Genomic DNA, 25,605 nt, shown 5'->3' with positions numbered 1-25,605 from the left:
GATGGGAGACCAAGAGGAGATCCAGCTGACATCCATCAAGTCCCTTTTCTCATACCTCCTTTTGATTACTACGTTTACAGAACGTCCTGATCATGTTATGGTTGTTTCACCTGGCACTTGAAGATTGGCTTAACTCCCAGCATTCCTCAGCCAGCTTTGCTGGCTGAGGGATGCTGGGAGTTGAAGTCCACGAGTCTTCAAGTTGCCAAGGTTGGAGACCCCTGAACCAGAGGGATCTTCCACCCAGCTGGGTCCTCTCACCTTCTTGAGGGTTTCTCATACCAGAAGTTCCTCCTTGGGGTCTCCTCTTCCAAGAATAACCTGCCTTTAATGAAACTTGGGACCATGTTCCCAACCTAATTTTTAGGAGGAAGAAGAAGATACACAACTCTGCAGCTTCATGAGATTCTTTTGTGTTTAAACTCTCTCTCTCTCACACACACACACACACCTCAAGTGATGGATGCCTCTGATCCCTGCTCTAAATTGGAGATTACATGTAAAGAGGACAAATCACTCACTTGGTACTGCATTGTAGTCATCTTGACATCTCTCTGCAAAGACAAAAATCAGTGAAAGCTGAAAAGAATCACCAGAGATCATCCAGTCTCTCCCTGACCAGGAGGAAGAACCCCAGGAGACACTTTGTCCCATTTATAAAGACAGAAAGATCTTCAAAATACAAATGTATCTCCTGATTGGCCCCAAGAGAGACCTGCTGCCTCTGTGATGGATGGAGGGGAATTTATTTATTTATTTTTATTTTATTTATTTATTTGTCACAACATTATATATAAGCATAAGCATGAAATAACTATACGATATATAAACATATATATAAGCATAAGTATGTAATAACTATATTAATTGGATATAATGAAAGGGAACATTAGGACAGGAACGGTAGGCACGCTGGTGCTCTTATGCACGCCCCTTACAGACCTCTTAGGAATGGGGTGAGGTCAATAGTAGACAGTTTTTGGTTGAAGCTTTGGGGATTTTGGGAAGAGACCCCAGAGTCAGGTAGTGTATTCCAAGTATTAACAACTCTGTTACTGAAGTCATATTTTCTGCAATCAAGATTGGAGCGGTTAACATTAAGCTTAAATCTGTTGTGTGTTCGTGTATTGTTGCAATTGAAGCTGAAGTAGTCTTTGACAGGAAGGACATTGTAATAGATGAATCTATGAGTTAAAATTAGGTCATGTCGAAGGTGGCGGAGTTCTAAATTTTCTAAGCCCAGGATTTCAAATCTGGTGGCATAAGGTATTTGGTTGTAATCAGAGGAGTGGAGAACTCTTCTTGTAAAATATTTCTGGACACGCTCAATTGTATTAATGTCTGAAATGAGGAATTGGGGGAAGCAGAAGAAGCAATTGGAAGGGGAGAAAGATTTTTCATGGAAATCCTTCTCCGCTGCTCTTTGGTCAAAACCTTTGAAAGGGACAGAACTGGGATGCCTCTTCTCAACTCAGGAGAAGACAGGCCTGCCTGAATCTCAGACTCAGCTGAATGGAGACTGGAGTCCCAGCAAGAGGCTGAGATCTCAGATGCTCCCCAAAAGGGCTGGGAAAAGAGGACAGAAGGAAGCCCAGAAGAAGCTCCCCAAAGGGAGAGATTTGGGGGGAATCTCCCCATCTTCCTTCCATCACCCCTTCAAAAAAAAGATACTTACTGAAGAATACCAGGATCCCAACAATCAGACACACAAGAGCAGCCACAACCCAGCCGATGATGAGCCCCAGGTTGGATTTTGAATTGGTTGGTTCTGAATTGGGAGAAAGAGCAGAACATTGAAGGGGAACCCCAAACCCCAAAAGAAACCCCAAACTCTCCATCTGTTGTGACTCGTCCTCCCTCCTCTCCTCAGCCGGGCCCTTCCTGTCTCCAACCGGGCCTTTTATCAGACTCCGAGTCTGATAATGAAGATGAATGGCCTGTCATGCCTCCAGCCCCCAGCCCTGGCCCCATGCCCGGAGAGGATTTCAGGAGTGAACATACAAGCCCGATAAACTTCACTTCTACAGTGTGTGAGCAGGAAGCCAGCCAGGTGCTGGAATTAGTGACAGCAGATCCAGCTGAAGACAATTCAGGTTAGGAGGACCCTCGCTTCTGGAGATCTGAGAGGCGACGCCAGCAGAAGGAGGGGTGAGGCAGGCCTGGATAAATGCTGAGTCATGGAGCCACACCCCACAGCCTATATAAAGGACCTGCTTTTGGCATTCCAACCTTGAGTCAAGCAAAGTCTTAGCTAGTTTGCTGATATCGGACTCTATCGCTGAAGTCACAACTTGGACTCCTGCCTGCCCTGATAAACCTCGAAGGAACTTGGCAAGCTGCAAAGGCTTCGTTGCCAAGTTTGCCACAGACTTCCCTGGCTCGTGCATTGGAGTGGAGTGGGACATGACACCATACCAATTAGGGGAAGAGACGTAAATCAGCCGAAGGCCTGGGAATTTCCTAAATTAAAAGTCTTAAGGGTTCATCTTCATGTCTGTCTCTAAAGGTAGCATGAAGACATTTTGCTTCCCCTCGTAAGAGTCCAGCTTCTGAAGGCAGCTGACGTTCCTCTTTAGCTGCTCAGCTCAAAAGCAGAAGTTTGTAATCTTGTGATTTCCAGCAGTTTACAGAAATTAAAACTTCAACAATGTAACAATATAATTAATCTTCATGAAACCAGAAAAACAATTTGTCCTTTTTTTTAATAGGCTGCCTCAAAGTGTCATGACTCTGGGTGGAATTAGGCAGTTTTGTACATCATCGTGTTTTTCTTAACTCAGAATTTTTATTTGATTAGAGAGTCACAGTTCAGCCAGAAAAATCTATGTGTGATTGGCACTGAAAATCTTCCAATAGCCTCCTTCTTTTGGAAATGGGTTTTCCAGTCGAGATTGATCATGTCAGTTCAAATCCCGCCTTAGCCACAAAAGCCTGCTGGGTGACCTCGGGTCTCTCTCTCTCTCTCTCAGCCCGATCCTACCTCGCAGGGTTGTTGTGGGGAAAATAGGAGGAGGAAGTACATTTTTGCTGCCTTGAGTTATTTGGAAAAAAAAATAATAAAGGCAGGAATAATGAAATAATAAATAAAATAAAAATAAAATAATAAAACAAAACTAACAATAAAATTTAAAAGAAATAAAAAATAAAATAATAAACAGATAAAATAAAAATAATGAAATAAAATAAAATTAATAATAATTTTTAAAAAAAATAACAACAATAGCAATAGCACTTACTTATATACCGCTTCATAGTGCTTTACAACCCTCTCTAAGCGGTTTACAGAATCATCCTCTTACTCCCCAACAGTCTGGCTCCTCATTTTACCGTCCTCCGAAGGATGGAAGGCTGAGCCAACCTTGAGCCTGGTGAGATTCGATCTGCCAAACTGCTGGCAGCCGGTGATCAGCAGAAGTAGCCTGCAGTACTGCACTCTAACCTCTGCGCCACCACGGCTTATTTTTATTTAATAAAATAAAAATAAAATAAATAAATAAATAAATAAATAAAATAATAAAGTAAAATAAAATATAATAAAATAATAAAATAAAATAAACTATAAATAATCATCAATAATCATCATCAACAATAATCATCCATTTTAGTGGAAGTTGGCACTGAAAAAAAAAGAAACTACAGACTCCTGATCTTTGTACTTTAGGAATTTTAAAACAAAATCCAACTGTTTCTGGCGCTCAGCGTAATTGCTGCTTTCCTGCTGGAGGCAAGGAGCAGGGGAGGAAGAGAGTCTGAGATAGGATCTGAAGGTATTTCATCAGGATCGGCCAACTCTTGGGATGGGATTCTGTTGCTTTCCTTAAATCACCTGAAGCCAATTCTATGGACTGGTCCCTGCAGGTCCACTAACTTCAAACATAGGAAAAATTAGTGGATTAAAGCTCAGGTATACTCACATCTGGACATATCCTATACAAAAGTTTAAGAGTCTTTCTTCACTGAATGTCCTTGTTGGGATGGCTGACACTCTCCCACAATCCTCCAGCCAGAGAAACAGCCCAGCCTTTCCCTCCCTGCAACTTCTCACCTTTCAGGTCCACCTCCAGAGGCTCCTGCAGGCCATCATGTTCCACGTGGCACCGATAGCGGTCTCTCTCATTGGGATCAATCCGGACGCTGAGCCAGTAGTGGTAGGTCCCATCCGCATTGGGGGCCACGGACCCGTAGAAGGTGTCCTCCAGCCAGACCTCCCCGTCCCTCCTCCAGGAGGCATCGATCTCCCTGGGGTAGAAGCCGTGGACCCGGCAGATGTGTGTTTCCATCCCATCCTCCACCTCCGTCCTGCTGCTCAACGTCACCATTGGAGGCTCTGCAGAAATGGCATCATAAGAATTAACTCTGAGTCCCTCCCGAGCTGGAAGGGAGATGGGAAATTTGAAGGGCCAGAAAAGTCTCCCACGACTTAATTTTAAGGTAGGAATTGGCCACTCCACACCTGCAGCAGCTCCAAGAGTTTCAAGAAATGCTCTAAATCTGGAAAACGCTCAACCATAAGAACTCCTGGTTTTGAGTCCTTCCCAGGGACTCAGTCTGAAAAACCTCCCGCAGCAAATGGAGGGTCCAAGGAAATTCCTCTCTGGCTGCTTTGAACTCTGACTGATCTTGGGCTGCTCCCTTCAAGGGAGGGATAGTGGAGATTGTCTCTTAAGTTCCCTTTTGTTGGAAGAAATATCCATCTGGATTCAGTTCCAAGTGGGGAGAAAGACACCGGAAATATGGAGGCTGATTGGAAAGATGGTTTATTGATGAACAATACCACATGGGTTTGAGTTCTGGGCAACTGAACACATGGAATGGAGAATAAGTGTTATTTATACCCTTGCCCTTGAGCTTCCTATTCCTGTGGCAAGGGCATGGATTCTATTGGTTGCTGTCAGACTTCCATGGGACTATGCAGTGGTTATAGCTAATTTTTCTAAGTTTTCTGAGTCAAGCTTGATCGAAACTTGGGCTGATGCAATGCAGTTCCTATTGTGGCTGAATGGCTTTGCCCTGAAGGATAATCCCATCATCCTGGAGCTGAAGGCCTTTTGTCTTGTAGATAGGCTGGCCCAGTCCTGCTGGGGCTATTAAGAAAGGTGGGGGCTGCTTTCCAAGAGCATGTTTCTCCTTTAGAGAGAATATTCTGCCTTTTATAATATTTCCCAAAATATTTCATTCTTCTAGGAGAGCGGTGGGTGCTAACTTTCTACACTTTCAAGACAACAACACAGAGTTTTCTCCCCTTCTGCTCCCCTCAATCTGAGGCAGTTCCAGGCCTCTTTCCAATTATCCTATAATTTTAAGAGAAAGAGAGCCAGAATCAAAGCAAACAGCTCAGGGGTTTTAAGAGTCTGACTGAATAATTTCAAAAAAGAGATTCTGACTTTCAAATCGGGGCAGAAAGAGATGATGCCAATGGAAGAGAGGGCGTCAGAGCAGGGAGGAGTTATTGCAGGTATGAAATCCAGCAGGTTCTGACAGCGGAAATTTTGAGTAGTTCCGAGAACTGGCAAATACCACGTCTGGCTGGCCCCAGAGTGGGGTGGGAATGGAGATTTTGCAGTATCCTTCCCCAGGAGTGGGGTGGAAATTGGGATTTTGCAGGATCCTTCCCCTGCCACGGCCACCAAGCCATGCCCACAGAACTGGTAGGTAAAAAATTTGAATTTCACTCCTGAGTTATTGGCCGTTGTTGGGAGGGGGAGGAATTCCCTCATGGATCCTTATTTTACCAAACGTATCCTTGACGGATCCAGGAGCCCAGAGGAGAAGGGGACAGTGAAGGAGGGATAGCTCGTCAGTGGAAAATAATAAGAAACTCCCAGGAAAAAAAATGGGAGCCATATTACAATGTGATCGGGAAGACCTATGGGGTGAGGGGGTGATCCTGAAGGTGGGGAGGGGGTTGTTTTCCAGGGGAGTCATTAAAGTCAGAGTTAAGGAAGCTATCTGAGGTTTAAGAGAACGATCCACAGAATGCTGGTGTGTGTGTGTGTGTCCCCTCCATCTTGTTCTTTTTTATTGAAGTGGGGGCACTGATAGTGTCTTATTGATCGTAGATGCCACCTTGTGGTGGGGGTGGGAATTGTACCATGAGACGCAAAGAAGGGAAAGAGCCCCCTGTGGGATGTGGAGGGAAGGAGAGTTGCTGGGAGGCAATTAAAACTGTGTTACACTAGCCTCTGTTTGGGCTAATGGTGGATTCACTGAAGAACCCCAAGTGGCCCTGTTGCCTCATTCTGGGCTGTGAACAGGACACCACCAAGTGATTTTGCTGCCTGATCCACAGATACCCACCAGGCAGAGTCTGTATTTCCTGGTCCATTGAATGGCTGCCTGGCAAGAGGAACCAAACAGGGCTTCCCGTGTCTTGGAGAGGTGCTGGAAGGAGATGGGGTGGATTCCTTCCTAGGGAAGCCAGTCTACAGACCAGGGACCCAAAGGGGTTGAATGTGTCCAAGAAATCCACCCATAAAGAAGGAGGAGGTCCAGCCTGGATCCAGATTCTCACCTGTCCTCAGGAGCGTCTCCTTCCCATAGGACAGGTGCTTCTGTAGCCACTTGATGCAGACTTCCTCCAGGTAGGCCTTCCCTCTCTGATTAAATACCGGAAGAGCCTCCCATTTCCTCTTGGAGATCTGGGCTTGGAGGTCGGGAGCCACCCAGGTGAGGGTCTCCTTGTCGAAGCTGATGAAGGTCCTCCCATCGTAGCCGTATTGTTCAAATCCAGCCCTGCTCCCATCAGCCCGGAGCTCACAGCCATACATCCTCTGCCATGTGTGAAGGCCTGAAATAAGAGACAGGGGGATGGTTTGGGGAGTCCTCAAGAGAGATAGAGACACACCTCCCTGTAGTGGACTTTGAGATTGGAGGAAGGCAATGACACCCGGATTTCCTCCACAGGAAATTCCGCCCCTCCAAATTGTCCCATTTCCCCACTTTCTACAGGTGGCCTGGGATCCTGCATCTTCCCCCGGGACAGAGCTCCTGCCTGATGTGGGCATAGGGATCGGGAGCCAGGAAATGGGCCACCAGCAAATTCCCCTTTCCCTAAGGAGGACCAAGACAAGATGGAGGCAGAGAAGAAATGGAGGGAGGGAGCCTCCTCCATCTTTCTTTCTTCTGCTCCTCTGTTAGGAAAACATTGCGGGGAGGGGGGGAGGCCCCACCGAGTTTCATGGGGCCGAGGAAAGTTTGGTCTGGTTCAAACATCTGTGGAGATTCTGAGTCGTCCAGGTCCCAAAGGTGCTTTTTTTCAAAAGGCAACTGGAGTCGGTTTGTTTTTTCTTTGAAGACGTTTCGCTACTTATCCAAGAAGCTTCCTCAGTTCTGTCTGTTTGGTCTGTCCCTGACCTCATTTTACATCAATATCAATTTTCATATATAGATGACAAATGAACATTGTCTTATATGTTATAAGACAATGTTAAATTCAATTTGAAAAGATTAAACATTTTTTTTTAAAAGGCTTCCCCCTGGGTGGGACTCTACTTTCCTGCAGGAGGGGGGGAGGAATATGGGGAAGGAGGAGCCACCCAACCTATCTGTTGTGCCTCGCTCGCCCCCCTCTCCGCAGCCGGGCCCCTCTCATCTCCTGTTATCTCAGCCAGAGAGGGATAATGAAGACGAGCATGCCTCCAGCCCCCAGTCCTGGCACCATGCCCGGACAGACCAAGCAAGACGAATGGCCTGGCATGCCTCCAGCCCCCAGTCCTGACACCATGCCCGGACAAACTGAGCAAATAAACCCCTCCCCCACAGCATGTGAACATGAGGAATATAAAGCCAGTCACGAGCTGGAATTGCCGGCAGCTGGAGGGTGGAGGGATCCACGCTTCCGGAGAATGGAGAGGTGACGTCAGCAAAAGGAAGGGAGGGGCAGGCCTGGATAAGTGCTGAGTCATGGAGCCACACCCCATGGCCTATATAAAGGATCTGCTTTCTGGCATTCTTTGAGTCAGGCAAAGTCTAATTTGGATTGCTGAAGTCACATCTTGGACTCCTGCCTGCCCTGAGAACTCTGACAGAACTTTGGCAAAGCTGCAGAGGCTTTGTGGCCACGCTTGATACAGACTTCCCTGACCCGGCCGTCAGAGGAGGAGTGGGACACGACACTATCACTCACTGTTGCTCTGATTGTAGCGAACCCTCAGCGTCTTCAGGTCTCCTCTGGACGCCTCCTCAGTGTCACGTGCCATCTGGGTGTTTCTCTCCCAATAGTTGGGATCCTCCTTCCCCACTTGCTCCATCCAGGAGACTCGAGGCTTCATCCTCCGACTGTTGCTGTCGTAGTGGACAAAGATCTGACCGTCCACAAACCCCACGGCCACATGCTGGGGCTGCCCCGGATTTGGGTCCGAGATGGAGCTGAAGAAATACTTCATGGAATGCGAGGAGGCGCCTGGAAGGGACCGAGAGGGGCAGGGATTCAGTTAACAACAGAGGCACAAAAGGTCGAAAAATGGGGCAAAACTCGCTTAACAAATATCTCACTCAGAGGGGCCTCTGTGGCTCAGACTGCTAATGCAGTCTGTTATTAACAGCAGCTGCCTGCAATTACTGCAGGTTCTAGTCCCACCAGGCCCAAGGTTGACTCAGCCTTCCATCCTTTATAAGGTAGGTAAAATGAGGACCCAGATTGTTGGGGGCAATAAGTTGACTTTGTATATAAATATACAAATAGAATGAAGACTATTGCTAACATAGTGTAAGCTGCCCTGAGTCTTCGGAGAAGGGCGGGATATAAATGCAAATAAAATTTTTTAAAAAAAATTAGCAAAGAGAAATTTTGGGCTCAATCGTGGGCGTAAGGGTCAAGACTACCCTCTTTTCCCGAAAATAACACCCAACCGGAAAATAAGTCCTAGCATGATTTTTTCCCCAGGATGCTCATAATATAAGTCCTACCCCCACCAAAAGAAGCCCCAGTTAAAATTGTCAGCCAGACGGACACATTTGGTACTGTATTTCCCTGAAAATAAGACCCAATTAGAAAGTAAGCATCTTTTGGAGCAAAAATTAATATAAGATCGTGTCTTATTTTCGGGGACATATGGTAGTATTCTCTCCCTAAGCTCTGTGTGTAGAGTATCCCGGAGACAAACATGGAATGTTATTCCTAATAACAGAGAATATTTATACTCCAGGTTAAAATGGTGCTTTCTCAGCTTGGTTGTTTTTTTGGAGACATTTCATTAACCAATGCTAGTGCTAGACTAGCATTGATGATGTTACCCAATTTGGGTAATGAAATGCCTCTAAGACAGTGCTTCTCAATTATTTTCTGTCATGCCCCCCCTAGGAAGAAGAAAACATTTTTCGCGCCCCCCGCGTATCCAATACAGAGACATAAACACGGGGCTTAGCTTGTTATGACAGTGTTTGCCAAGGTCAAACGCGCCCCCCTTTACGGAGCCTCACTATTTGAGAAGCACTGCTCTATTTATTTATTTATTTTATTTATTATATTTGTATACCGCCCTTCTCCCGAAGGACTCAGGGCGGTTCACAGCCAATAAAAAACACAATACATAGAATACAAATTAAAAACTATATAAAAAACTGATTCAATAACGGCCTAAAAATTTAGATACAATTTAAAACCCCATTTAAAACCCCCAATTAAAACCCATAAATTTAAAAAACTAACCCAGTCCTGCGCAGATGAATAAATGCGTTTTAAGCTCGCGACGAAAGGTTCGGAGGTCCGGAAGTTGACGGAGTCCCGGGGGGAGTTCGTTCCAGAGGGCGGGAGCCCCCACAGAGAAGGCCCTTCCCCTGGGCGTCGCCAGACGACACTGTCGCGCCGACGGCACCCTGAGGAGTCCCTCTCTGTGAGAGCGCACGGGTCGGTGGGAGGTATTCGGTAGCAGTAGGCGGTCCCGTAAATAGCCCGGCCCTATGCCATGGAGCGCTTTGAAGACGTTCACCAGAACCTTGAAGCGCACCCGGAAGGCCACAGGTAGCCAGTGCAGTCTGCGCAGGATAGGTGTCACGCGGGAGCCACGAGGGGCTCCCTCTATCACCCGCGCAGCCGCGTTCTGGACTAACTGAAGCCTCCGGATGCCCCTCAAGGGGAGCCCCATGTAGAGAGCATTGCAGTAATCCAGACGAGACGTCACGAGGGCGTGAGTGACTGTGCATAAGACAAGCACCAAGGACCCTCAAAGTTATTTCTATTTCTATCATTTTTATGTACATTGAGAGCATATGCACTAGGACAAATTCCTTGTGTGTCCAATCACACTTGGCCAATAAAAATTCTATTCTATTCTATTCATGCAAACTCTGATCTGGGAGCATCAAAGTGTTTTCAGTCCTTCCTCAGAAGATGGGCTGAGTTCATTAGACATAAACAATGTCCACTTCTACGAACAGCTACAAATCCCCCCCCAAAAAAACCCCCACATAAAATCGCTGTTTAGATCTAAATGTCAAAATGCAAAGACAGAAAAGACTCCAGAGGGGCCCAATGAACAGGAAAACTGTAAGTTAATTGAAGGAAAATATGGTATGTTGGAAAAAAAAACACCAGTCCATTCTGAAAACTCTTCAGATCAGAAATTATTCCAGGACACCAAAGATTTTCGAGATTATTCACAGGACTTATTTGGACACTAACCCGAGTTTGCACAGAAAAAGGCAGGACCCGCCCAGCCGAGAAAAGTAAAGGCCAAAGTCCGACTGCCCTTCCCTCTGGGAGTGTCTCCCAGTCCTTCCCAGTCCAAGGCAAAGGCCTGGGCCTCCTTCTTCCTGCTCCTCCTCACAATCCCAGGGGCTTCTCAGAGCTTTTGAGGAGAGGGAGCTCCAGATCCACTTCCTGCTCTGGGGAGTTTTCAGAATCCAAAGGGATCAGATCCTTTCTCTAAGAGAAGGAGTGGAGATCACACTCTCGGTGATCCAAAACCCACTTCTTTCAGGACCATCGATGTCCGAATAAATAGTTCATTTTATGGCATTGTTTGGCAGCAGCCAAAGAAGCTAATACAGTCCTTGGTTATATAAATCACGTGAAAGTACCTTAGTAAGGCCACACCTGGAATACTGCATCCAGTTTTAGTCACCACATTACAAAAGAGATGTTGAGACTTTGGAAAAAGTGTAAAGAAGAGCAACTAAGGTGATTAAAGGCCTGGAGACTAAAACATATGAAGAACGGTTGCTGGATTTGGGTTTGGCCAGTCTAGAGAAAAGAAGGACTACGTGATAGCAGTATTCGAGTATCTGAGGGGCTGACACAAAGAAGAGGGGGTCCATTTATTTTCCAAAGGACCAAGACCCAATAAAAGAAGCAATGGATGGAAACTAATCAAAGAGAGAAGCAACCTGGAATTAAGGAGAAATGAAAGCATGTAACTGTGAGGACAATTAACCAGTGGAAGAGTTTGCCCTCAGAAGTGGTGGGTGCTTCACCATTGGAGGTTTTTAAGAAGAGACTTGACAGTCACTTGTCTGAAATGGTATACAGTCTCCTGTTTGAGCAGGGGGCTGGACTAGAAGACCTCCACGGTCCCTTCCAACTCTGTTATTCCATTATTCTATTTCTGCCATTTGTGAGACCATCCATATTCTATTTTCATGCTGAAGTTCTGGAAGCACAAAATACGATTTTATGCTATTTTTGAACTGGCCAAAGAAATGAAAGCATGTACTTTAAAAAGGCTATATGAACTATTTTACTTTAAATAATAAAATGCAAACACTCAAACTGAAGAAAAAAGTGTACAGTTCTGCCCAATTCCACTCAGAGTCATGGCTTATTGGGGCAGCCTATAAAAGGGACAAAAATGTTTTATTTTATTTTATTATAGCTCTATTCTATTCTGATTCTGGTCACCATCCAGAGGTGCTTCTCTTCCTGTATCTCCAACCCAGCCTATTTAATCAGTAACAGCCTGCCAACTTTTAAAATGTTGCTGACCAGCGTCTTACCCAGTAAGCCACCGCGTCCCATTCTTCCTGATTACTAAGGAATAAATAATACATTTTAAATACAGGCAATCCTTGTTACAACAGTTCATTTGGTGACCATTCAAAATTACACCTGCTCTGAAAAAAGTGACATGACCGTTTTTCACAGTTACATCCTTTCTAGGAGTGAGACTGGAGAAGAAACTGGAAATCAAGAAAGATGGATCTTGGAATTGATTAATTACTTGCTTTTATAATTAGAGCTCTCCTATTTCTGTTCAGTCCGGTATTTTCTTCTTTAAGTTAAAATTGGTCCCGGCAGTTGGTCGTGGCAATTAGGTCTGCTGAAGCAGGAAAAAAGCCTCAGATCTGGAGCGCTTTGAAGTTCTGAGGGGGCTTAACCCTTCGAGCCCCCTGGTGTCTTCCAGGAGTTCTAGGGAAGCTCTACCTCTGCTTCTTTCGCTCACCTCCTCTTCTTCGCCCGAAGAGGGGGAATTTCGAACCACTGGACAACTGATTGTCGCTATCTTAGCGGTCCAACACGATCCAGAGGTTGGTGATCAAACCGATCACCTCCATTGCCAACGGAGCCAACCAGGAAGTACAGGACTAATGGTAGAATTAAACAAGTTGGAATGGTGTAGAGTCGGGACTGCTCGGTAACCACTCCCGAAGGGAAAGGGGAAGGAAAGAGGAGTAAACAAGGAAGAAAGTAGGTAGGTAGGTAGGATAGAAGGGAGGGAGAAGAAAGGATAGGAGGAGAAGATAGAGGGTTAGAAAGGATGGTAGTGAGAAGTGGGAAAGAGGAGGGGAAGTAGGAAAGCGAGGAGAAGGATGGTGGGGAAAGTTGAAGAAGGATGAGAAGGGTAGAAAGGATTAAGGGAGGGAGTGGCGGCCGAGCAGCCCTGATTGAGCATAATTTGAGTATAGGATCGATTGTTGGATAAGTGATTGTATTGTACACTGGTCAAATTGTGGGAATTATTATGGAAAATAAAAAATTTTGCTCTGGGAAGAAAGATGGATCTTTAGGAAGACTTGTATTCCAAGGCTCGTTTCTCTCTAGACTCCGAACCTGCAGCATTCACACTGCAAACGTAACCCAATCGCTCCATTGCACCAACCTCCAAGCCTGCAAATACAGGTCGTCCCAGCACCAGAAGGTCAAAAACAACACCACCACCACCACAAAGCCCCTCCACCCCACAAAAGGCAGGAGAGCCGACCTAAGGTGGAGGGGTTGGGCGAAGACAGCCAGGAAGTTCCTGAATTGACCCGATCCCCTGCAAACGCTGCTTTCCAGCAACCTCCCTTTTGAAAGAGGGAAAGAACTGCGCTTGGGGTCTCCCAGATAGACTTGACTGGCATCTGGAGGAACCACCCTTGTCCTGTTCCCAGAGGGGCTGTGCTGGAAGTGGGGGGCAGCAGAGTCCCATCAGCCTTTAAGGCTTGTTCTGAAAGCATCCAGAGGGGGGAGGGGAGCGGACTAGAAAGAGGACCGAATCAAGGTTCCTTGTTTTCAAAATAATCTTTTCGGGGGGGGGGGGGAAACAGATTTCCCACTAGCAGAACAAGGGGACGGAATCCCCGACGCACACAAAGGGACTCACCGCAGCAGCTCTCCTGGAGGGCCACCGCCACCAACACCAGGAGCAAGAGGGACAGAGCTGCAGAGCGCAGAGCCATCCCGCCTGCGATCCTCAACCTGTGGCACACATTCCGGAAGTTGCAGCCAAAGAAAAAAGCACACCCGTTGATCAACAGAGTAATTCAAGAGCAGGCTGGATTAGTCCATGGATTAGTCCATGGAATAGCTTCCTTCCTGGACTTCTAGTTCAGAAATGGACTGGACAAGTATTTGACCTGAACGTCATCAAAGTGATGGGCGCGTGCACGATGCGAACCGATAGTAAAGGTAAGTAGAACCCACCCCTGGTTTACAACCCCCTGAAAGTCCTACGCTTCTTATGCAAATAGCTAAAATCGCGTCACCTGTTGTTCACCCAGGTCACAGGCTTCCTTGCCAGCTATGTGGTTTTTGGGGGTTTTCTTATAAGCGAGCTATTCTTGGGTCTAATATCCTGGCTAGTGGTTTTCTAAGAGTTGCTAACCTCTGTCTTTCTAGGAATGTGCAGCCTCGCCCCCCCCCCACTTCCTATTGCAGAGCAGAATAAAAGAACAAACAGTTTTGTCTGAGGCAGCACCTCCCCCACTCCCCACGACACCCCCCCCCCGCCTCCTTCTGCAGTGAGAGAAGACAGGAAAGAGCAAAACTCTTATCTGTTTGTTGTAAGGCAAAGAAATGAAGATCGAAGTAAATGTTTTTATCAGAATTCATATTCCTCACTCTCACGTCCATTTCATCCACACCTGGGTCCTATCTCCACATATGACCCTTCCTCTGATCCAGTGGTGGGATTCTGCCGGTTCTAGGCGGTTCGGCCGAACCGTTTGTTAAATTGCCGGTTCGCCCCGCCCCTTGCCCCTCCCCTCCCCACCATTACTTACCGGTGTCTGTCCGCGGCCGCGTGATGCTTGGATCCGGTGCGCAGTGAGGCCACCGACCGAAGCAGGCCTCCATCCAAATGTCTCTCTAGCCAGTGATTAAAGCGCCTCACTGGCCACGTGGCCAGTGAGGCGTTTTAATCGCTGGCTAGAGAGACGCTGATGCAGGCAGGCCGCCAGCAGCCGCCTCTGCCCACCCGATCGGAGCGCCAGGCGGCTGCTGGCCGAAGCCTGCCTGCATCCAAGCACCTCTGTAGCCAGCCCATTGAAGCACCTCGCTGGATAGTTTTATTCAGCCGACACTTGATTCCCTACAGCTATTTTTTCACCTTCTGCCCAAAATCCAGCTCCCTGCAAAAGATTGAATGTTTTAGCCTTGTTCTCACTGGCTCTGTCGCTTAATATGATGGCTGTACTAATAAACCAGCATCTAAAGTTGCAACAAAGGGGCTGCAAGACAGAAGGCCTGCCAACAGACCTTGGATCCTGGTTTATTAATATAGCCCCTGGATACAGAAATGAAACCAGCCTCTGGGATATATATCCTAAATAAATGGACACCTTGTTGAGTTTTATCCAAAATATCACTGGGCATCGTATTGATAATATCTATCTATCTATCTATCTATCTATCTATCTATCTATCTATCTATCTATCTATCTATCTATCTATCTATCCATCCATCCATCCATCCATCCATCTATTTTTCTATCATATTGAGCTGAATAAAATTGCTCATAGTGCCATCCTTTCTGTGTCAAAGTTGACACAGCTCATTCTCAAAACGCCTATAGTGCACTCCTAATTTTGAGTTCCTTTGCTCAACTGTTTTAAGAATGCATCAGAAATATACTGCTCTTTTCCAATTCCCATTCATACCATGGCTAAATGAAAAGGAAAAAACCTTGAAGACAATCTTTTCCCCCAAAACAAAGAATAGAATTACCATATTGCCAGCAAATGTAAGATGGGACATGCAACCTCTCGCCTTCCAATTTTAAAGAGAATTTTTTTTAGGAGCAGCATAGATTTCTTTTGGTTATAATACAGCCATAACTCTGAGATACGTTTTTATACCCAAGAGCTAATGGCTAATTTACCAATTATTGCAAAGACAACAAAGCACAAATCAGTATGATAACTCTATCCCAATTGTGGAAGAACTGAGATGACTCTCTGGGCAGGTGTAATTGACAATTACTGTGATGCATTTTAAATAAAAAATCGTACATAACTGCTTGATTGGGAAAACAGTGTCATTTTATGAGATTCCACAACAGGATTCATATACAGGAAATTCTCAGGCAAGAAATGTTAGACTACCAGGGCAGGGCCAGCCTACCCTACCCCATTTGGAGAAAGAGTGATGGAGAGAAAGAGGGGGGCAGAAAATGTTGAGGGAGAGAAAGAGAGATGAAGGATAGAAGGGGGAGAAAGATGGAGAGAAAGAGAAGGAGGGAGAAGGAGAGATTAAGGAGAGAAAGACTGAGAGAAAGAGGGGGGAGAAAGATGAAGGAGAGAAAGGGGGGAGAAAGATGGAGAGAAAGAGAAGGAGGAAGAAGGAGAGATTAAGGAGAGAAAGATTGAGAGAAAGAGGGGAGAGAAAGATGAAGGAGAGAAGGGGGGAGAAAGATGGAGAGAAAGAGAAGGAGGGAGAAGGAGAGATTAAGGAGAGAAAGATTGAGAGAAAGAGGGGCGAGAAAGATGGAGAGAAAGAGGGAGGGAGAATGGATTTGTTCTGGTAATTGGTTTAACAAGCATGGCACTGAAAAAGTGACTTATGACCGTTTTTCACACTTACGAACATTGCAGCAAACTGTCATTAGGGCAAAGAAGCTATGTTACATGACCGCCTGGCCACGCCCACCCGGTCACATGAAGCACCGCAGTTGTGACATGAGTGACATGGCTATTAAAAATGCTGCAACAGGCATAAATGATGACCGGTCATAAGTGTGAGGACTGGTCAAAAGTGTGAGAACCTTTCAGAAATCAGTTTTTTCACTCCTCTGGGTAGTCCCTATGTGCATAGGGACTACTGAGAGGGCTGAAAAAAGTGATTTCTGATAGGTTCTGACACCTTTGAACAGACCTCGCATTTATGACCATCTTCACATTTATGCCTGCTGCAGCATTCTTAACCGTGTCATTCCTTTCACAACTGCTTCTCTTCACTACGGTTACAAGATAGGGTGCAAAACGTAAAATGTGAGGACAGTCGTAAGTGCGAGGACTGGTCAAAAGTGCAAGGACAGGTCAAAAATAACTTTTTCAGCCCTCTGAGTAGTCCCTTGCACATAAGGACTACCCAGAGGGCTGAAAAAAGTGATTTCTGACAGGTTCTCGCACTTTTGACCAGTCCTCACATTTATGACCGGTCATCATTTATGCCTGTTTGCAGCATTTTGTGCATAGGGACTACTCAGAGGGCTGAAAGTTATTTTTGACCTGTCCTCATACTTTTGACTGGTCCTCACACCTACGACTGTCCTCACATTTTACATTTTGCACTCTATCTTATAACCGTGGTGAAGAGAAGCAGTTGTGAAATGAGTGGCATGGTTGCTAAAAATGCTGCAATGGGCATTAATGTAAGGATGGTCATAAGTGCGAGGACCGGTCAAAAGTGCAAGGAATAATAATAATAATAATAATAATAATATTTTAATTTGTATACCGCCCTTCTCCCGAAGGACTCAGGGCGGTGAACAGGCAGATAAAATATACATACATACAATAATTAAAAACATCCCTTAAAAAACTAATTTAAATGCCCAAAATATTAAAAACGCATTTCCCATAAAATCACAGAATTTTAAAAACCCATCCAATAAAAATAAGAATCAGGCTAGTCCAGCCATACGGAATAAATAAGTTTTAAGTTCGCGGCGAAAGGTCCTAAGGTCAGGTAATTGTCGAAGTCCGAGGGGAAGTTCGTTCCACAGGGTCGAGCCCCACAGAGAAGGCCCTCCCCTGGGGCCGCCAGTCGACACTGTTTGGCTGACGGCACCCTGAGGAGTCCTCTCTGTGGGAACGCATCGGACGATGGGAGATAGAAGCCGGCAGTAGACGGTCCCGTAGATAGCCCTGTCCTAAGCCATGGAGCGCTTTAAAGGTGGTAACCAATACCTTGAAGCGCACCGAAAACAACAGGTAGCCAGTGCAGTCTGCGAGGATAGGTGTTATATGGGAGCTCGAGACGCCCTCAATAACCCAGCAGCGTTCTGAACTAGCTGAAGTCTCCGGTGCTCTTCAAGGAGCCCCATGTAGAGAGCATTGCAGTAGTCCAGGCGAGAGGTAACGAGAGCATGAGTGACTGTGCATAAGGCATCCCGGTCCAGGAAGGGACGCAACTGGCGGATCAGGCGAACCTGGTAAAATGCTCTCCTGGAGACGGTTGCCAAATGGTCTTCAAAGGACAACCGACCATCCAGGAGCACGCCCAAGTTGCGTACCTTCTCCATCGGGGCCAATGATTCACCCCCGACAGACAGCCGCATCTGCAGCTGACTGTACCGAGGTGCCGGCATCCACAGCCACTCCGTCTTGGAGGGATTAAGGACTGGTCAAAAGTGCGAGGACTGGTCAGAAATGACTTTTTTTAGCCCTCTGAGTAGTTTCTATGCCCATAGCCATGACCAGCTAGCTACACCCACCCAGTCACATGACCAGCCAGCCACGCCCACCCAGTCACATGACCAGCTAGCCACACCCCAAAATAAGCCACGCCCACAGAACCGGTTGTTAAAAAAATTGAATCCCACCACTGTTCTGATCCCCAGGGCGTCATCTCTACATACATTCCATCCTTCACTTCTCTCCTTGGATAGTTTCCATCATTTTTTGTCTTGTCTTTTGGTGCTTTGAAAAATAGTTTGACCCCCCCCTCATCTTTGTGGCAGCCCTTCAAATATTGGAAGACTGCTATCATGTCTCCCCCAGTCCTTCTTTTCTTTAGACTAGACATGCCCAATTCCTATAACCATCGTATGTTTTAGCCTCCAGCCCCCGAATCATTCTTGTTACTCTTCTCTGCACTCTTTCCAGAGTTTCAACATCTTTTTTATATTGGGGTGACCAGAACTGGATGGAGTATTCCAAATATGGTCTTACTAAGGCTTTGTAAAGCAGTACTAGAAGTTCACGCAATCTTGATTCTACTCCTCTATTAATAACATATAATGTATCTTTTCTTTTATGTATGCAGAGAGCTTATGCCCCAAGACAAATTCCTGGTGTGTCCAATCACACTCGGCCAATAAAGAAAATTCTATTCTATTTTATTCTATTCTATTCTATTCTAATGCAGCCTAGGATTGCATTGGCTTTTTTGGCTGCTGCTGCATACAGCTGTGCAGCTTATATATATATGTTTATACACTGTATAATCTTTTTGTAGAATAGAATAGAATTTTTTATTGGCCAAGTGTGATTGGACACACAAGGAATTTGTCTTGGTGCATATGCTCTCAATGTACATAAAAGAAAAGATACCTTCATCAAGGTACAACATTTACAACACAATTGATGGTCAGTATATCAATATAAATCATAAGGATTGCCAGCAACAAAGTTACAGTCATACAGTCGTAAGTGGAAAGAGATTGGTGATGGGAACTATGAGACGATTAATAGTAGTGCAGATTCAGTACATAGTTTGACAGTGTTGAGGGAATTATTTGTTTAGCAGAGTGATGGCCTTCGGGAAAAAACTGTTCTTGTGTCTAGTTGTTCTGGTGTGCAGTGCTCTATAGCGTCGTTTTGAGGGTAGGAGTTGAAACAGTTTATGTCCAGGATGTGAGGGATCTGTAAATATTTTCACGGCCCTCTTCTTGATTCGTGCAGTATACAGGTCCTCAATGGAAGGCAGGTTGGTAGCAATTATTTTTTCTGCAGTTCTAATTATCCTCTGAAGTCTGTGTTTTTCTTGTTGGGTTGCAGAACCGAACCAGACAGTTATAGAGGTGCAAATGACAGACTCAATAATTCCTCTGTAGAACTGGATCAGCAGCTCCTTGGGCAGTTTGAGCTTCCTGAGTTGGCGCAGAAAGAACATTCTTTGCTGTCCTTTTTTAATGATGTTTTTGATGTTAGCTGTCCATTTTAGATCTTGCGATATGATAGAACCTAGAAATTTGAAGGTTTCTACTGTTGATACTGTATTGTATGATACCTATATGTATCGTTGTGACAAAATAAATAAATAAATAAATAAAACTGCGCTTGGGGTCTCCCAGATAGACTTGACTGGCATCTGGAGGGACCACCCTTGTCCTGTTCCCAGAGGGGCTTTGCTGGAAGTGGGGGGGGGGGGGGCAGCAGAGTCCCATCAGCCTTTAAGGCTTGTTCTGAAAGCATCCAGAGGGGGGAGGGGAGCGGACCATTCATTGGGAAAGGCGTTTTCAGTGGGAGGTAAATACGAAAGATCCCTGAACTCATTTGCTTCAGGTGAGTCAGGACTCCTATCTGCCACCACATGAATTAGCATATTCCCTTCAAGCCATTTTTAATCCAAAAGTACAAACTGGGTCAGGCTGTTTAATATTTGTTGGATAGGCAAGGCCTGTTTTTCAGGCTGGCCCTCAATAACCACCCTGAAAGATGGTGCAATTGGCCATTTCTGTCTCAATGCCAAGAAAGCTTGTCAGCCTCCACATGCTACCTTTATTGTTTTATTACTGTTAGTTCAGTGGTAGTCAACCTGGTCCCTACCGCCCTCTAGTGGGCGTTCCTGCTTTCATGGTGGGCGGTAAGGGATTTTGTCCGATACTGAAGCATTTTCCTTTTTTTAAATTTAATTGACTTTTTAAAAAAATTTCATAGCATTATTTAAAAACATTTCCATTAGGTTTTCATAAAATTCCCTGTGACAATTTAAATTTCTGAAAATATACTATTTGTATCGCCCGCGCATAAGTTTAGTTCACGTTACATAAGTGAAACTAAATGGCGCTATAGTGTGACCGCAAACAAAAGAGCCTCGTCCCAGAATAGCTCGTGCATCTCCCCCCACACCACCCAGCTGTAACAGACAAGCAGAGCTAGTAGCCGGTGCCCCCCAACAAACCCAATCCACGATGCGCGAGAGGCATGCGCAGACGATGATACATGGCGCATTATTGTGGAACCGGTGGGCAGTTAGAAATTTTTATTACTAACAGAGATACAAAAGTGGACAGTAGGTATAAAAAGGTTGACTACCCCTGTGTTAGTTAATTGTTTTATTGCTGTCTTTTAGTGCTAGGCATTGGGAAGGGGTAATATATCTGTTGTGACTTGTCCTCCCTCCTCTCCTCAGCCGGGCCCCTCCCGTCTCCAACCGGGCCTGTTATCAGACTCCGAGTCTGATAATGAAGATGAATGGCCTGTCATGCCTCCAGCCCCCCGGCCCTGGCCCCATGCCCAGAGAGGATGCCAGGAGTGAACAAACAAGCCCAAAAAACTTCACTCCTACAGCGTGTGTTCCTTTGGCTCAGCCGTCAGAGCAAGAAGGCAGCCAGGTGCTGGAATTACTCGGCCCTACTCCCTCTGACCCCTCCCTTTCCCAGAAGCTGCCAGCAGATCCAGGGTAGGAGGACCCTCGCTTCTGGAGATCTGAGAGGCGACGCCAGCAGAAGGAGGGGTGGGGCAGGCCTGGATAAATGCTGAGTCATGGAGCCACACCCCACAGCCTATATAAAGGACCTGCTTTTGGCATTCCAACCTTGAGTCAAGCAAAGTCTTAGCGAGTTTGCTGATATCGGACTCTATCGCTGAAGTCACAACTTGGACTCCTGCCTGCCCTGATAAACCTCGAAGGGACTTGGCAAGCTGCAGAGGCTTTGTTGCCAAGTTTGCCACGGACTTCCTTGACTCATTCGTCGGAGTGGGGGGTGGGACACGACAGTATCCTTGATTAAGGGCTAGCTGCTTCGGCTGTCATGAAATGGAGGGAGAGGGGAGGAGGTTAAGGCAGAAACAAAAGTTAAATTGTTAGAGTTTAGTAGAATGTATTCAAAGACTAGAACGCGGGCTGATAACACCCAAAGCTAACGGTCCATGCATACCAGAGAGATGAAACCATCTGGAGATGATCCGCACGTGACACCTGAGAAGAAGGTGGATTGGACAAGGCTGCATGACCTTTGGACGGGGGAGGAGGGATTAATGTGAGAACTTGTATGTGTAAACCACATCTATTGTCCAGAGCTTCCTTTACTTTCGATGCAATCGGTTCATTCTCAGTATAAAAGATACTTTTCTCTACAAACAATGGAGTTGGGGTTTTTCTTTCTTGAGTTTCTTTCTTGAGTTTTTCTTGAGTTTACATGGAAGGAAATGGCTTGGGCAGGGGTGGGCTTCAAAAATTTTAGCAAGAGATTCTCTGCCCGGTTGCTGGGTGGGCGTGCCCATGGTGGGCGTGGCCTAGTTGGTCTCCCGCACGATGGCAGGGGCAGGTTTGCCCTCCACAGGCTCCGGAGGCTTTGTTCGATCCTCCAGGAGGGCGAAAACAGCCTCCCCAGGCTCTGGAGGCCAGAAACAGGCCCAGACAGAACGGCTGTCTTTTGAAGACCATTTGACGGCCGTCTCCAGGAGAGCTTTTTACCAGGTTTGCCTGGTTCGCCAGTTGCGCCCCTTTCTAGACCAGGATGCCCTATGCACAGTCACTCATGCTCTCGTGACATCTCGTCTGGATTACTGCAATGCTCTTTACATGGGGCTCCCCTTGAAGAGCACCCGGAGGCTCCAGTTGGTCCAGAATGTGGCTGCGCGGGTGATAGAGGGAGCCCCTCGTGGCTCCCATGTGACACCTCTCCTGCGCAGACTGCACTGGCTGCCTTTGGCCTTCCGGGTGCACTTCAAGGTTTTGGTAACTATCTTCAAAGCGCTCCATGGCTTAGGACCGGGTTACTTACAGGACCGTCTGCTGCCACCGATTGCCTCCCACCGACCCGTACGCTCTCACGGGAAGGGACTCCTCAGGGTGCCGTCAGCCAGGCAGTGCCGGCTGGCGATGCCCAGGGGAAGGGCCTTCTCTGTGGGGGCTCCCACCCTCTGGAACGAACTTCCCACAGGACTTCGCCAACTTCCTGACCTTCGAACCTTTCGCCGCGAGCTTAAGACACATCTATTTATTTGCGCAGGACTGGACTAGAATTTCAAATTTCAAATTTGGTTTTAATGGGGTTTTATTATCTTATTGTAATTTTTTAATATTCGGCCTTATTTAATAAGTTTTTTAATTGGTGTTTTATTTTGTATTTATATGTATGTTTTTATTAGGCTGTAAACCGCCCTGAGTCCCTTGGGAGATAGGGCGGTATAAAAATGCGATTAAATAAATAAATAAATAATAAATAAATTTCTGGCCTTCCCGAACTTTCATTAGACCCATTTTTTTGCCCTCCCTGAGCGTCTGCATGTGCCCCGCACTTACCTGCAGGCTGCATGGGGACTCCTGGGAGGGGTGGGGTGGGCGGGGCCAGCCAGGAGTGGGATTTGTGGATTCTCCAAACTGCACAGAATCTTAGCTAAAGGTTCTCCCAAACCCCTGCGAACCCCCAGCAGCGAACCCCTGACTGTGGGGTTAGGGTTATTTTGTTTTTGTTTTTTTATTTGCATTTATATCCCGCCCTTCTCCGAAGACTCAGGGCGGCTTACACTATGTCAAGCAATAGTCTTCATCCATTTGTATATTATATACAAAGTCAACTTTTATTGCCCCCAACAATCTGGGTCCTCATTTTACCTACTTTATAAAGGATGGAAGGCTGAGTCAACCTTGGGCCTGGTGGGACTTGAACCTGCAGTAATTGCAAGCAGCTGCTGTTAATAACAGACTGTCTTACCAGTCTGAGCCACCAGAGGCCCTAGTTGGATCCATAAGTCATTTTTACAAGGAGGAGAAGGAACACAAGAGGGGGGCACTGGTGGGTTTCAAAAAACGTTTACTACCGGTTCTGTGGGCGTGGCTTAGTGGGCATGACAGGGGAAGGATACTGCAAAATCCCCATTTCCTCCCGATCAGCTGGGACATGGGAGGCGGAGAATAGATGGGGGGTGGGGCCAGTCAGAATTTTTACTACCAATTCTCCGAACTACTCAAAATTTTCTCTACCGGTTCTCCAGAACTGGTCAGAACCTGCTGAAACCCACCTCTGGAGGGGGGGGTATGTGCATACATGCCTGATTGTTTGTGTGTCAAATGAAGCCAAGGAACCGTTTATTGTTGCCTTGTTCCCTGTCAACTGCAGAGGTTCCCACCAGCCAGGAAGGGCAGGAAATGCAGAGGACACCTGGCAGAGCCTCTGCTGCAAAGGGCCCCATCCACTCACTCAGGAGGCCCAAGACCAAATTCATCCCACATCTCCTGGGAAGACAAAATCTCAGTCATCCCCTCCTGACTTCCCCAGGTTTCTTCTCTTTCTGAATGGATCTGAATGATTAGCTCCTCAGGTTCCCTAGCAAAATTGACCCAAACTACCTGCACAAATCAAGAAGAGGGCCGTGAAAATATTTACAGATCCCTCACATCCAGGACATAAACTGTTTCAACTCCTACCCTCAAAATGACGCTATAGAGCACTGCACACCAGAACAACTAGACACAAGAACAGTTTTTCCCCGAAGGCCATCACTCTGCTAAACAAATAATTCCCTCAACACTGTCAAACTATTCACTAAATCTGCACTACTATTAATCTTCTCATCGTTCCCATCACCAATCTCTTTCCACTTATGACTATATGACTGTAACTTTGTTGCTGGCAATCCTTATGATTTATATTGATACATTGACCATCATTTGTGTTGTAAATGTTGTACCTTGATGAACGTATCTTTTCTTTTATGTACACTGAGAGCCTATGCACCAAGACAAATTCCTTGTGTGTCCAATCACACTTGGCCAATAAAAAAATCTATTCTATTCTATTCTATTCTATTCTATTCTATTCTATTCTATTCTATTCTAAATAGATTCTGGTTTCACCAGAACCAGACCCAGAAGGAGCACAACCTACAGATGGCTCCAAAGTCTCTTTTCCCAATCAGTTCATACTTGGAGAGCCCTGAGGTGGCAGAGCAAGAGGAGATCCAGCTGGCATCTACCAAGGCTCCTTTCCCCTCAAAATGCCTCCCTCTGATCATATGGTGGCCAAGCCTTTCCTTTCCACCTCCTTGGAAAACAGAGCAGAGTTTCTCAGTCAGAGGGATCTTCCACCCAGCTCGGTCTTCTCACCTTCTTGAGGGTTACTTGTCCCAGATGTTTCTAACTGGAGTCACACTCCTAAGAACAGCCTAGCAGCTGTGATGAAAGGAGACTCACTTTCCTCAGCTTAGTTCGTGAGAGGAAGAGGAAAATAGCAGAACTCTGCATGAGCTTCTTTTGTGTTTGCAAACACACACACACCTCAATTCTTCCTCTGCAATTCTTCCTTTGAATTCTTCCTCTGAATTGGAGCTCACATGTAAAGAGGACAAATCACACAATTGATGCTGCTCTGCGTCTATTTTGATGTTTCTCTGCAAAAAGAAAAAATAGTCAAAGCTCAAAAGAGATCATCAAATTTCCCCCCTGTGTAGAGGGAAGTACAAGCTTGATGGACATTACCTTACAGATGACCCCCACCCTGTTAAAGACCTTGGAGTTTACATATCAAATGATCTAAGTGCCAAAGCCCACTGCAACTACATAGCAAAAAAGGCTCTAAGAGTTGTAAACCTAATTTTGCGTAGCTTCTTTTCCAAAAACTCTACATTACTAACCAGAGCATACAAAACATTTGCTAGACCTATTCTTGAATACAGCTCACCTGTCTGGAACCCATACCACATCTCTGTCATTAATACAATTGAACGTGTCCAGAAATATTTTACAAGAAGAGTTCTCCGCTCCTCTGAAAACAACAAAATACCTTACACCACCAGACTTGAAATCCTGGGATTAGAAAACTTAGAACTCCGCCGACTCCATCAAGACCTGTGTTTAACACACAGAATCATCTATTGCAATGTCCTTCCTGTTAAAGGCTACTTCAGCTTCAATTGCAATAATACAGCAGCAGATAGATAGATTCAAACTTAATGTTAATCGCTTCAATCTTGATTGCAGAAAATATGATTTTTGTAACAGAGTTGTTAATGCTTGGAACACACTGCCTGACTCTGTGATCTCTTCTCAAACTCCCAAAATCTTCAACCAAAAACTA

At 45.9% G+C, this 25,605-nt stretch overlaps 2 protein-coding genes across 2 annotated transcripts in view; both read right to left on the bottom strand.

The window, feature by feature from the left end:
• LOC131189845 (major histocompatibility complex class I-related gene protein-like) overlaps nt 1–13,625 on the bottom strand; it is a 24,413-nt gene extending 10,788 nt beyond the window's left edge. The window contains exons 1-4 of the mRNA XM_058166365.1: nt 13,521–13,625; nt 8,126–8,401; nt 6,512–6,787; nt 4,046–4,327 (exon numbers count right to left, since the gene is read on the bottom strand). Of these exons, the coding sequence (XP_058022348.1) occupies nt 4,046–4,327; nt 6,512–6,787; nt 8,126–8,401; nt 13,521–13,596 (910 nt within the window). The 5' untranslated portion in view covers nt 13,597–13,625. The remainder of the gene's footprint in view (nt 1–4,045; nt 4,328–6,511; nt 6,788–8,125; nt 8,402–13,520) is intronic.
• The window catches only part of LOC131189854 (H-2 class I histocompatibility antigen, Q9 alpha chain-like), a 105,436-nt gene that overhangs the window by 40,872 nt on the left and 38,959 nt on the right, over nt 1–25,605 (bottom strand). The gene's annotated exons all lie outside the window — the stretch shown is intronic.

This window comes from Ahaetulla prasina, chromosome 2 (genome assembly GCF_028640845.1).
Source record: "Ahaetulla prasina isolate Xishuangbanna chromosome 2, ASM2864084v1, whole genome shotgun sequence".
NCBI lineage: Eukaryota > Metazoa > Chordata > Lepidosauria > Squamata > Colubridae > Ahaetulla > Ahaetulla prasina.
The sequence above is the reverse complement of the archived record's forward strand: the minus strand, read 5'-3'. Positions and strand labels throughout refer to the sequence as shown.